At 39.5% G+C, this 14,920-nt stretch overlaps 1 protein-coding gene across 1 annotated transcript in view; it reads right to left on the minus strand.

Moving 5' to 3' along the window:
- Positions 1-344: 344 nt before the first annotated feature.
- The window catches only part of traf3 (TNF receptor-associated factor 3), a 75,928-nt gene continuing 61,352 nt past the window's right edge, over positions 345-14,920 (minus strand). The window contains exons 9-11 of the mRNA XM_052025202.1: positions 11,316-11,456; positions 7,430-7,622; positions 345-4,444 (exon numbers count right to left, since the gene is read on the minus strand). Coding sequence (XP_051881162.1) covers positions 3,873-4,444; positions 7,430-7,622; positions 11,316-11,456 — 906 coding nt within the window. The 3' untranslated portion in view covers positions 345-3,872. The remainder of the gene's footprint in view (positions 4,445-7,429; positions 7,623-11,315; positions 11,457-14,920) is intronic.

Here is a 14,920-nt window from a genome sequence, read left to right on the forward strand (position 1 = left end):
CGACAAATTGAAAACTACCTATTATCCCTAACTCTATTTTCTATCTCTTAATAAATCCTCTGCGATGTGTCACACTTTCCTAACCCCATGACCCATTATTTTATGTACAAAACCGAACCATGCAACTCAAGACATTCCTTACAACCCTCTCTTTTGAGCAAGGTTTTGGTCATTTGCCCAAACATGTGGCTCACGTGTGGCTTAGTGTTAAATTTTGTTTGCTAACAGTCCTGTGAAACATTGAGATGATCCACTATGTTAAAAGGTGCCATAAAATGCAAACTTTTGTTATTGTACTGTTTCCAAGAAACATTATCAAATGGAATGGAAAGGTATTTCTGAGGTATGACTGTATTTATTGAAATGGCATTTTCCAGAATGGAACATAAATCTTGTGGATTCTCAAACAGATCATCTCATTGCCACTGATGACAAAACATCACAGAAACCAAGGTTTCAACAAACAGACACTGAAAGAAGCTCTTACAAAAACGTAACTTCACTGGTGCCCTCCCAGTGTGAATAATTAAAAAAAAATCCACACACATACACACACGTGTGCATTTATACACACTCAGCCAAACTGACTTGCCAGCCATTAAATAATATAATTTTCACAAAATGAAAACACAAATTGAGGTTACTTTAGTTATAAGGTAAACATTGCAATAACAATTTCTAATAATTTAAATCTAACTATTGAATGGGATGTTGGCTTGAAGTGATTGCGGCTTTTTAGAATTTTTGCATAAAATACAGTATCTGGGAAAACAATACAGTGATAGTTCTGACAGTCTGGGTCATCATTACATTTTCACCGTTTCACCATCCTATCTTCACACTGGTTCACTTGGTTTAGATTCCATTATGCCAGCATTCATTCTTAGCTTTTCATACGTTCAGCAATTAATCCATCTAGTCTCTATGCTAAATCCAGCTTTTTTTCCTTTTAGCAGCAGATTCCTAAACTCAGATTTTCATAAATCTACCATTTAGCCACCTGGATAAGGGGTGCAGCTTTAGAAAGTAAATGTGGAAGGTTAGTTTATGGTCACTAACCTTCTGGAAAAAGATGTTAACAAGTTAACACTTATGATGACAACTCCTTCCACAACAAAAATAACATTACAGCGCTACCAAAAATCTATAAATCCATTCCTTTAATCGGGATTTGAACATCAGACTGTAATCAAATCCTTGTTTACAAACCAGTGATAATGTCACAGCTTAATTGTAAATTTGCATTGAGAAATGCAGAAATTTATAATTGTGGATAATTTGGATCAAACATATTTGAATGGTTACCCAAAACAATATTAAAATCAATGCAATCAAGTAGGAATAAACCCAATTATCATTTTTTTAAACTGGAATGATACCTGCAGTTTTCATAGCCAACCCTCATTTCGAGAACTGTCCCAATAATAAAATCACCTCTAGCTTTTTGTAACTATCCATAGGCTATACTTCCAATAAATCTGAGCAAGTCACAATTGCTCAACACTTCCTAATCACAAAACACCATCGCCAACCACAAGATCGGAAGAAAAACAGTATTAAATTAATACCTGCTGAATTTTCAGCATAACATTAAATGAGACAAATCATTCTGCTTCTGCCATTTCCCACTGCTTTTCAACTTATACTGAAACCTACTGAGGATAATAAAAGAATTTTTAAAATTCTCTCCTCCAGTAAAGATAATAAATCTTACTGGTTATTATAATGCACCTGTCATACTCAGTCGCCTCATCTTTATGAAGGTCCGATCTGGGAGAATCGGCAGGCTAATTCACAGGGAAAGCCATCATTGCAGAGAGTATTCACGTTCATGATTTCCACTGGATCAATATTTTTACTTTTTGAGGTACCAGGACCAACTGTTGTGCAGTACTATTTAGATAATATAGCACTGACTGAGAAGCAATCTGAGAACCTTCCTGGTTTGAAGGTACTGTACCGTAATATGGAGTGTGTTTATGCATCCAGCTCTCAAGAGAATCAATCAAATTTATTTGAAATGTAACATGATCTGAATGACCTGTGCCGTAAAACAATAAAGTGGGCCAGAGGTGAATGGAAGTACATTTCTAGTTATACATTTCAAAACCATTGAATCTGAATATGCACCTCTCACTGAACTGATTTTACTCTAATACAAACAAGGCCTCTGCATTACTGAACATTGCTGATTTTTATGAAGATGGACCTCATAATTAGGTGTCTTTGTCCTTCACTCCACACCACAGCCTTTTCATTATCCCATTCTGTGATTATGTTTCAATCTTCTTCCATTTACTACCAACATTGCTCCTTCAGGTAGTAGTACTCAGGTCACATACATCCCCATCAAGTGTTTTTTTTCAAAAAAGGAAGCACAAGTAAAGGAAATTACCTTGCGTTTGGATTTCTTCATGGAGAGCTTTTAGTAGTTTGGACATAGGAGAATGCATTAATCCATGAATGATTTATCCAAGAGGGGAAAAAACAAACAAATAATTTCACAAACTGAAATTTGCTGATGTCAAACCAAGTTATAAATTATATCACTGCATTTCTGCTGTGGCTGAGCTGGTGAGAGGTGTGTAGCATTTGAGTCAGAGGTTATGTTCCATTCCATAGACTAGAGCACAAAATTCTAGGCTGACACCTCAGAGATGTATTCTGAATAAGGCAATGCACTGAGCCTCCGTTTTCTCTTACAAAAATCCCATGACACTACTTCAAAAGAGAGCATGGCATTCTGGCTTTTCCCTCAATCAACTATTAAATACAAATGAATTATCTGATTATTATCACAATGCTGTTTCTGGAAACTTCGTGTTTGCAAGTTAGCTGCTGCATTTTCTACATCGCAACAGTGACTTCAGGTCAAAAGTATTCCATGAACTCCAAGTCTTTAGGTAGTGAAAACCACGCTTTAAATGCAGATCTTTCTTTTACCCCAACTTCCAGTTACTTTTTCCCAAGAATAACTACAACTGATAAGAATTTTAAAAAAACCCTGGACGATAACATACCTTAACTACTACACTAAGAAACAATGTTATCATAATAGGAACAAAATACTTTTAAAGTTTCCATTCAATTTGAAGCTTTGTAGGAATGTCGTAGGAATGAGTTCACAAAACAGGAGGAACCTGCTTGACTCAGTCATATCTTGCAAGCTTCCCTCTGTCACCACGCCCTCCAAAGCCACACCAGCTCAACTAACTGGATCAGCAGAAATGACTGGGGAATTTTACTGACGATGACCTAGAGTCATACTGTTGCAACTTTCAAGATTCCCTTCATCACAACTCATCTGAATTCATGTGAAGTGAGAAAAAAAATGTAGAGCACATTTTGGCCAGTGTTGAGTCTCTCAGAACCTAGATTGTAATGCTAACAAATAAAATCATCTTGACCAATCTTTTGGTCATGTACCCTAATATGTGGCTCAGTGTCAAATGCTGCTTGATAAACATTCTCAAGAAACACCTTGGAAGGTTTTAATCTGTCAAAGATGCTAATATAAATACAAGTTGTTATTACAACACTTTGCATATTTAGCAGCATTCCCCTCATGCATTGGATAGTCAATGCTGTCTGGAAGAACTTCAGCACAATCATATACTCTACAACACTGAGGTACCCCACAGAATAAACAATCGCCACCAACTACTAGAAAGTTATCAGTGTTGTTCCCGTAGAACCTCCTTCGTTGTGAGAGGCAAAGCCCTTGGCCTTCAGAAGGTCAGGTGAACCATTCTAGCACTTGGCGACCAACTGTGAGGAATGTCCTGCTGTTGATAAACCAACAAAGCTGTATACCACCAGAGTGGACCCGGTTTTGCAAACTTTATTCCTCCTGTGGTCAACACGTTTTCGGGTCATGGGTCTGGCATGTCTGAAGTATCAACGACTACTTTAATGAAGATAGTGTCATCTTTAATATACGTCCCACTTTCCAAGACAGTCTGTGCAACAAAGAGAGGGCAGCCTGAAGCAATATTCATCTCTCCTACTGGCTGCTTAAAACTACTGCTGTTGGGGTCTGGCTTAAAGGCATCACCCAAATGGCGATTGGCCTGTCCTTGGTCCAACAGCATCAACGTTACTTTCTGTTTAAAAGGCCAAGGTAATAGTGCATCATATTCTCCTCGCATGACGACAAAAAACAGCGACAAATGGGTTCCTTTGCCCATACCATCTCCATTGAGGTAAACTCGAGCACACATCTTGTAGCCAAAATATCCTGTGTAAAATGGCTGGCTATACAAGGATAATGTTTTTCCACTAACAGCCTCCTGCTTTCGCCGTTTGTAATCTCGAATCTTCCAAATTAGTTTACCGTTGTAGCTGACAGTTTCTAAGAGTTGAAAGCGTAGGTCCATATCTGCCAGCCTCACATCATGGACACTCAGTAAGCTGTCAAACCTCTTTAGTTGGTTACTTAATTCAGCTGCAAGACAAAAAGAATTAAATACTTTATTCGAGCTAGGTCATATTGCAACAGGATGAGTTATTTATTTGATACTGCAGTTAGTTTGCAACCATGATTCTCAAATATGATAGGCTTCTTTCTGTGTTTCACTGGCCATAACCTGCTAAAGATTAGTGATAAAGGCCAAGAACGTTTTACTTTAAAAGTTACTTTAACATTACTATTGTTGTGACAGTATCTAGACTTTAAATAGAAGCAGAGACAATATGTAATTTATAGTCACTGCCTAAACATTCAACTGCTTCAGAGCAAAACAGGATTTGATAATAAGCCATTTAAGATCATATTGGGACAATTGATCAAAACCTTGGTCCCCAATCAGTCTTTGCCTTTACAAGTGATCCTAAACCCTATTCCTAAGACGTTTTTTTTTCCCCAATAGTTTCCCTCCAACTGAGATAAAGCACGCTGGCCTGTAGTTTTCTGGTTTACCGCTACCACCCTTCTTGAATATGGGAAAAACATAGTGACCTCCAGACTTCCAGTACCTCACCCATGCCTAAAGGTGATGCAAATCTCTCCATCAGAACCCCAGCAATCTCCTCCCTTGCTTCCCACAACATCTCTTTTTGCTGATCAAACACTCAATTTCCTTTGTTAACGGAAGTCCCCTCATCTTATCATCTTTGCTTCTCACCCTCGCAAGGATATGCTGACTCTGAACTCTTACTATTTCACTTTTAAATGTCTCCCACTGATCAGATATACAGTAGTTAGGATATAGGCAGCAATTTATGTATGGTAGAAAATGGGAAGCCTATCAGGAGTTCAATAGAACAGTGGAAGTAATAAAACGCACAGGAAAAACATTTTGACAACAGGAGAACCAAGGCAGGGTCAGGTTTGGGCAATACTGCAGAGGTGGAAACACTTATATCTATATTATTGGAAACGTCTCAGGATTAGGTGTGATACCAAGCTTCTGAACAGTTGGATAAACCTCAAATTTGTCAGGGATTCAGGGAATGGAGCTGTAGCAAGAACCAAGGAGAATGCATCTCTCTTCCCAAAGTTTAGTTAGAGAACATTTCTGCTCATCTAGTACTTGATGTTAAGCAAGATTTCCGACAAATTAGGGACAGTGAAGAAGTAGAACTGAGTGTATTCAATACAAAAATTGACACTGTGTGATGAGGTTGCTGAGAGTTGAGAAACTGGAAACAATGCAAGGATCCTTGGGGAATAGTATACAGATGGGAGGAGAAGTTACTGCAATTGATTCTCTGCTTGCCACTGAATACAATAAAATATGAAATCTGGGGAGTGCAGTCCCAGAGTGCCAGCTGGATGAGAGTGGAGAGGCATTTGTGGACAATGTGCCGATGAATTTTGTCAACAGTTGCCTACAGGTCAAGAGGAACGAAGGGAGACTACTTACCTTTGTCATTACCACAGATATCTAATGTGTAACTTCAGAAAAGCCATTTTGACAATGCATCAGAGGCAGAATCCTCACTGGAAGGATACAGAAATAGTTCTGGGAAGGATGAACAAGGATTTTGAAAGTGTTAGCAGGTTCAAGGACTTGAATGGAAAAAGAGGTAGGAGAAAGAGTTAGCATTTGTTAGGATGAAGGAGTCAACGGCTGGCTTTTTCAGATGGCTGGTGATGGGAAATTTTAAAGGAAAGAATCACAACACCTGAGGAAAGAGAGGTTTACTTGGCCTGGTAACAGCAGTCCACGAGGAAAAGAGCAGGATGATAGACTTGTGATTAATATGAGCTTGAAGGTAGCGTGAGGGAAGGTGAGACTTAAACTTGGGAAATAAGTACTGTGTCACCTGAAAATTAGGGAATTTAGGTCAAAGGCAGATAAACTGGATAGTTTCAATCTTAGTGGTCAGAAGATGGACCACATAAAGCTTAAGTGAACAGTCCTTATACATAGCAAAACTGTCTACTATTCCAGTACCATCCTGGAATGCAAAAATAATTCCAAATTCTTTTCCACTCCTGCAAACAGTCTTCTTAAACTTTGGCCTCTTCTTCAGCACATGGAAGGCACACCAGCATCTTCACCTTTTTTTTTAAAGAAAGTAGCAGTGTCACCGAACACGCTAACAAACTTCCGCAGATGTACTGCTGAAAGTATCCTGACTGGTTGATCATGGTCTGGTACAGCAATTTGAATGTGCAGGAATTCAAGAAGCTACAGAAAGTACTGGACTTTGCCCAATGCATCACTAGCACATCTCTCCCTACCATCAGAAGTATCCACATGAGACACTGCCTGAAGGCGGCAACATCTATCATCAAAGATCCCCACCATCTGCTCGCAGCTACCATCGGACAAGGGGTACAGAAGCCGGAAGTCCCATAATATCAGGTTCAAGAACAGCTACTTCCCTTCAGCCATTCAGTTCTTGAACCAGCCTGCACAACCCTAATCACTATCTCAGTATAGCAACACTGTGATCTCTTTGCACTACAATGGACTTTGTTTTGTTTGCTTGCATTCTTTCTTGTATAATTTATGTTTAATTTATTTTTCTTGTGAATCTGATGCTACGTGCTTGTAATGCTGCTGCAAGTAAGTTTTTAATTGCACCTGTGCATATACGTACTTGTGCATATGACAATAAACTCAATTTTTGACCTTTTTTTTAAACTTTTTAGCGAGTGGGTTTCATGAACTTCTTTGCCATCATCTGATTTGCTGCCTCAGCCATATCCTTCCCTTAGGGACAACATTCGTCTGCTTTTCCTCTCTGCCCTAGCTCTGGCCTCTCTAGTTTCAGGGTGAAAATATGAATTTTAAACAAATAATCTTTCAATGATTTTAATTAGGATCATTCTTCCGAAAATCTGCACACTAACAATGTGTCCTGGGCTGCAATCACTCTTTTATGTAGGAGACAAACTGCACTGCTGTCACACTTAGATTCCCATTTTAGACTACAGAAGATGTGAGCTAACTGAGTGAAGCAATGGTTTTGTACTTACTCAAGCTAGCAGCTCCTGTACCTGGTCCAGCAGTTCTGCCAGGCAATTCCAGTTGTCTAATTCGGGTTTGGAGGTGGTCTACTGATTCTCTCAGAGTTTTGGCATCCCGAGCAGTCTCCTCCTGTCTTTGGTACGCCTGTTGTGATGTTTGGTCAATATTCATCAGCTTATCTGTCTGACTAGCCAACATTTTCTACAGAAAGAACAAACAAAATTTATATATTATATTTGATGCAATATAATGCAACAGACACAAAGACTTGGAATCTGAAATTTTAGCATCAAATCCAAAGCTGCAGGTGATGAGGCAAAGTTATGACCTTGGTACATGTCTGGTTTTTAGTTAAGGAGCAGAATTCAAGGAGGAGAGCATTCCTGGTAGCCTAGTGCGAGAACGTCAGTGCTACCTTCAGAACGAGGGTGCAAACCGGACCACACTTTAGTAATATTAAGATTGCCCCTTGCCTCTGCTGCCTCTTGCCTCTGCTCATTCACTGATGAAATTCTGATCCATGCCATTGTACTTCTAAATTTGACTACTCCAAACGAGTATTCTCATTCTAACCTCCATAAATATGAAATCATCCAAAACACTATCATCTGTTTTGTACTCATAATAAGTTCTGTTCATCACTCCTGTGCTACTTTGATTTTAAAATTCTCATCCACAAATTCAAATCCCCTTTTGGGTTTCCCCTTTTCTCATTCTATAAACTCCTCCAACCTTATAATCCTATGGGGTGTTAACACTCCTGCACTCTGACCTCTCCAACATCTCCAAAGTTAATTGATCCACTACTGGCAGCTCTATATACAGCTGACAATACCTTAAGCTTTGGAGTTCTGCCTCTCTAACCCCTCTTTCCCTTTTAATTTATTCCTTACTTCTGTACCTTTACATATCTCTGAGGTAGCTCATTCTTCACATTTTGTGCAATAATGTTCCTGTGAAGCAGCTGAGTAAGTTTCGCTACATTGAAGGCATTATATAAATACAAGCTGTTGTTTTGAGCAAGATATACTCAAATAAAATGGGGAGAAAGAGAAATGTGAAGAACCGTTGGCTAGCAACAGAAGATCGTTTAGACCAAATGATGAGGGTAGGTACAAACCAGGACATTTAAAAAAAAAATTTACAGCAGGGTAACAGGCCATTCCAGCCCAACGAGCCTGAGCCACTCACTTAAACCGATGTTAACCTACCCGTACGTCTTTGGAATGTGGGAGGAAACCGGAGCACCCGGAGGAAACCCACATAGACACGGGGAGAACGTACAAACTCCTTACAGACAGCGACGGGAAATGAACCCTGATCGCTGGCACTGTAATAGTGTTACCTAACCGCTACGCTACCATGCCTCCCAGACTACGCTGCAGACTTTGGATGGTTAACAGGCTAACGTTGTCATAGATGGCCATAAAATTCATACAGAATCCAGGAGACTCATAGAAATAAATAAGCAAAGGATGATATTAAAGGAGACATCTTCACATTGTGTTTAACGATTTGAAATAAGTTCTGTAACTTGAAGCTGTTGCATCAGTAGGGAATTATTATATACTGGTTGAGGAAATTACTAACTCGGAGATTGGCTAGGAAAGGAAAGGAAAGAGCACCTGTTCTTGATGTTCAATGGCATTACCACAACAGAGTCCTCCACCATCAATATCCTAGGAGATCACCACTGATCACTAAGGTTGGGTATCCTCAGGCAAGCCAGTCATCTTCCGACATCTTAAGACCATTCCACACTCTACAAGGCACGTCAGGAGCATGATGGAATATTCTCCACTTGCCTGGATGACTGCAGGTCCAACAACTCTCAACAAGCTCAGTGTAATCCATCCAATTTCTTCACTAATATTCCATGTAAACTATTCTCCCAATATTGCCATCGACTTCCCCCGAATTACCCACCCATAACGTGAGCAATTTACAGTAGTCAGTTAACCTACCAATCAGCATGGTCTTTGGGAGGCGGAGGAAACTGGAACACCTGGAGAAAATACACGTGGTGATAGGGAGAATGTGCAAACTAAACACAGATAGCACCGGGGGCTATCAAATGAGCCGCAAGCAGTTCTGGAGCACAGGACTTCTGTATTGAATGCTGTCTACTTCCATAACGTCTTTGTGGCATCCAGTACCCTCAGTCACTTATTGGTGTCATGTGGAGTGAATTCAATTGTCTGCAGACAGGCTTCTGTCATGGCTGGGATCTCAGGAGGAAGCCAAAATGGATCATCCAAATGGAACATCTGGCTGAACCTGGTTGTGAATGCTTCTGCCTTTTCATTCACCTGCTGGGTTCTGCCATCACAGAGGATGTGGATGTTTTCGGCCTCTCTTCCCATTAGCTGTTTAATTGTCCTCTACCATTCACAACTAAATATGGTAGGACTGCAAAGCTTCCATGTGATATGTTGATTTTGAAACTGCTTAGGCTTATCTATTGCATCCTGTCTTTGTTATCATCTAATTATTTTAGTTTTATTGATTCACCAGGCTGGTACCTCATCAATTTTACATATGCCTTTCTGGGAGCAGCACCAAGTCTTTATTTCGCTTTACTCCAGGCTTTGCTGTCTGCGAGAACTCTTCAATCTAATTTACAGATCAGCCTGTAAACCACATATGCTACTGTTCCATTCCACAAATGTCATCAACTTCAAAGTCACAGGAGGAAGCTCCATTAAATATTTGTCGATGTTTCTTTGGGGTCAATAGTGAGAGCCATCTCTTCAAGAATGCCCACAAAATCCTGGGTTGTTAGGGTACAGAGAGCATTCTTCATTTCATCCAATGTCAGACCCCACCCCTGAGCCCTTACTCCATTGCATTGGGGACCTTGGTTGATGCTGCTTCCTGCTGTTACCATGATCTTGAATGTTTCATGAATTATGCTTTTAATTTCCTCGTTCCCCATTTATGGACATGCAGAATATTCTTTAGGGTACAAATCATACCTGAGCATGCCAGTGGCTCTACTTCGTAAGGAGTTTCAGGAGATTTGGTATGTCAACCAAAGACTCTTGCAAATTTCTATAGATGTACAGTGGAGAGCATTCTGACTGGTTGCACCACAACCTGGTATGGAGGTTCCAATGCACAGGACAAGAGGCTGCAGAGGATTGTAGACTCAGCCAGCTCCATCACGGGCACAACCCCCCCCCACTATTGAGGACATCTTCAAGCGGTGTTGCCTCAAGGGGTGGCATCCATCGCCAAGGATTCTCACCGTCCAGGACATGCCCTCTTCTCGTTACTACCATCAGGGAGGAGGTATAGGAGCCTGAAGACCCACACTCAGTGATTTAGGAACAGCTTCTTCCCCTCTGCCATCAAATTTCCAAACAGTCCATGAACACTACCTCGATCTTCCTTTTTTTTGCACTATTTATTTTGTAATTATAGTAATTTTATGTCTTTGCACTGTTCTGCTGCCGCAAACCAACACATTTCACAACGTATCAGTGATAATAAAACCCAATTCTGATTCTGAAATAACAGCCTATTTTTCACATTCTATTATCTTTTCAAACCTTCATGATATTACACATCTCTGTAAGATATACCCTCAGCTACATCCTTCCTGGATTAAAAGTCTCCAGTCTTTTCTAATAAGTTACATTATAGTTCAACTCTTGTGGTTCTTTCCTTCATTGCCTTTAGAAATGGACTATTTTTGCATTCCAAAATGGATACATTGCAAGGACTGATCTATACAAAATATTATACAGGTCAGACAACATTCCCATTTATGTTCCATTATTTTGGCCTCATTGCTCAACATCTTAAGGCTACTTATATCATGGACCAAGATACTTCCATTCACAAGGACCTGCAAATACTAAAGTATTCCTTGTCTGCGCCGATAGCTATTACCTGCATGTGGCCGAGTCGACTTTCATTCTTACTTGCAAGCTGTGCAAATTTACTTTGTTCTTTCTCCAGGTGGCTTATCTGGGCTGACATAATATCAACAGTTTTACACTTTTCTTGCAACTTGTTCTGAAGTTCAAAAACCTGCAGCAAGACAAAATAACTATTAGTATGGAATCTCTTCTAGAATCAGCAAGAAGTTATGCTTTCAAGCGCTACTATATTATCAAGATTCAATTTTTCCATTCTTTACTGACTTCAATAAATTAATAATTTTCATGAAATCTGAAATGCTTTAGCTTTATTCCTTTGCTCTTCATCTGGCATTTGCATCACAGGCGGAGTGGTACAACTGAGGTCTTAAAATTCTCTTGCTGACACCAGAAACATCTGTTCAGAGCTATTAGTAGGTTTCTTGATTTTTCTGATGTCACCAAGTTGGGAACATCCTGCATGAAGGAAGCATATGCCCTGGGATTTAGATGTGAGTCTAATATGCATTTTAAGTATTAAGTAATCAGCCAGCTTGTTGCATTGTAATATAAGTTTTGACCATCCCTGAATGATATCTGCACATTACAGCCCATCAACTCATTTCATACAACTATATTTGTAGACGTAGTGCCAAAACCCAAGTCGCGATTCAAATCCTTCCACAAAACATATTGAAATATCAGCTCTGGTGGAATGGTAGTGCTTGACACCTTATATTTTAGAGCTATTCAAACTATACTGCTGCATTAAGTCTAATACTTCACAAAGAACAACTTACTATTACCAGTGAGCTCTTACACATAATGAGGAAACTCAATTTAGTTTTAAGATGAATTAGTAACCGTGCTTAGATGTCTAGATTTAGAAAGAATGTAGCTCTCACTGCAGATTCTCCTTGTCATAGCTACAGTTACCAAAATAGAGGATTATTAACTTGCCAGTAGAATATTTGTAACATAGTAGGACAGCTTCCAAACCACTGGTATTTCTAATTAAATTAGCTTAATGAAAAATAAATTGGATTTAAAAAAACAGAATGGATTGAAAAATCTGCAACTTCCAAACTTTTGTATAATGGAGGAAAAGTACACAAGGAAACACAGAACACAACTTGTTTTTCCAAACCTGATGCAAGTTAATAACAAAATAGAAAGCCAGCTTTGTTCTGAATTTACATTCTACATGCTGCAAATATGGATAGACAATAAATGCTGGTCTTGTCAGGAATGGCTAGATCTCATAAATGAAGAAATGAAATTACACAGTAAATCCTGCTTGTTGAACCAGTCTACGTTATGTCCTCAAGCCTTTGGAATGGGACCTCAACCCGCAGCTAATTCTCAGAAAGGGTGACATTTTTAAAAATAAAGAAAATGCAACAGTTTTCTAAAAATTACATGTCTTCACAGAAATAGAAAAACCCAAAAAATGCATCCATGCCATTGCTCACAAATTTAAAGATGTAAACTTTTTCAACACTTTTTATCCTATTATAGTAAAAATATGTGCAGTTCTGTTTTTGCTATGCTATTGGCAATTCTTGAAGAAGAACCATTGTAGAGTCTTCAATGTAAACCAGTTCCCCAAATTAACAGTTGTGCTAGGTTCCAATTCTGAAAAATCAGTTTAGTCGTATTGGCTTATAAACTCCAAAATGGAAAGAGTTAACTTTTCTTTTGAGTCCCAAACCAAATTTACGCATTTTTAGTTACCTTAGTCAACAGCTTATCACAACTAGCATTAATGTGTACTGAAACAGTTGATTGGACCAACTAAGTTAAAAGCTCCAAGATGAAATATCCACATAAGTCTAGGTTCACAATGAATAAAGTCCAGCATTCAAAGGAAGAAATTAAACCAAGCACCTATGTAAATGTAATGTGTCTTTGCCATCAGTATGACATCAACATGGAGAGAATGTGGATGAGTTAGAGAATCGTTTCTACAGTTATGAACCCGCTCATTGACTGAGAACTAGGAAACTTAGTTTTATTAAAGAGATGTCAAATCCATCAGCTTCAGTAACCCAGAAAAAAAGTTAGCAAGTGAATTCTAGAGATCAGGGCATCAGTACACATCTCTCCACGATCCCAAAAAATCTCGATGCACCACCATCTTTAAGCACCTTCCATATTCCTTGAGACCTGCAGAAAAGAGTGAATTACACAGCACAGAAATGGGCCCTTCAGCCCAACTCATCCATGCTGACCATGATATCAATCTGAGCTGGTCCCATTTGCCTGCATTTGGCCCATATCCCTCTGAACCTTTTCTATCCATGTACTTGTCTAAATGCCTTTTAAACACTGTGATTGTACCCACCTCTAGTTTCCCCGGCAGTTTGTTGAATATACCCACCACCCTCTGTGTGAAAACGTTTCCTCAGGTCCCTTTTAAATCCTTCCCATGTCACTTTAAATCCATGTCCTCTAGTTTTAAACTCCACTACCCTAAGAAAAAGAATGTGATGATCCACCTTATCCACACCCCTCGTGATTTTATGTACCTCTATAAGGTCACCCCTCAGACTCCTATGCTCCAGGGGAAAAAGTCTCAGTCTATCCAGCCTCTCCTTATAACTCGAGCTCTCCAGTACCAGTAACATCCTCCTGAATCTTTTCTGCACCCTTTCCAGCTTAATAACACCCTTAATGAAATCAGCTCCTGATGTATCACATCTCAACAACAAAATAAACCAGCTGCTAAGTTCCATGGCACTTCTTGGCCACCAGCCCTGGTGAATACCAGCTAATTCACTGCTCATTTGTGGTACAACAGGAACCTATCATGGGATTTGTTAAATACAAAAAGCAAGTTAAATCCAAAATAGCAAAACCAGTTCTGAAGATCTCATGAATAACTACAATAACTTGAGAAAATGTTGGTCACACGCAGCAAGGAAGGCAGCATTAGTGAACAGAGAGTTAGTATTTAACGTTATTGACCTTTAATCAAGACCAGATGTTCAACATAATAGAAACAAAATATGTCCAGGAATGGGTTAAAACAGAACAACAGAGGTGGAGGGAAGCATGGAAGTTATGGCAAAGGACAAGCTTTTCTGGCGCAAGCTTATATGGCATAAAATCAGTGGGTAGATATGTACAGCAAGAAGAGGAATAAAAACAGGAAATGCTGGAAACACTTAGCAAGTCAGGCAGCATCTGTGGAAAGAAAGCAGACGAGGAGTCTTTGACCTGAAACATTAATTGTTTCCCTTTCCACACGTGCTGCCTGACCTGGCAAGTGCTTGCAGCATTTTCTTTTATTTCAGATTTCCAGCATTTGCAGGCTTCTTTTGATTTCCAAGTACAGAGGAGGACCTGGTCATTGACTTCAACAAGTGGGGTGGAGTACATGCCCTGCCTGTGTCAATGATGCTGAGGTGGAAATGGTTGAGACCTTCAAGTTCCTAAGTGTAAATATCACCAACAATTTGTCCTGCTCCAGTCATGTGGATGCTACAGCCAAGAAAGCACACCAACACCTCTACTTCCTCAGAAGGCTAAGGAAATTTGGCATATCCCAGTCGACCCTTACCAATTTTTATAGATGCACCCTAGAGAACATCCTATCTAGATGCATCACAGCTTGGTATGGCAACTGCTCTGCCC

Source organism: Pristis pectinata, chromosome 1 (assembly GCF_009764475.1).
Source record: "Pristis pectinata isolate sPriPec2 chromosome 1, sPriPec2.1.pri, whole genome shotgun sequence".
NCBI classification, from domain to species: Eukaryota; Metazoa; Chordata; class Chondrichthyes; order Rhinopristiformes; family Pristidae; genus Pristis; species Pristis pectinata.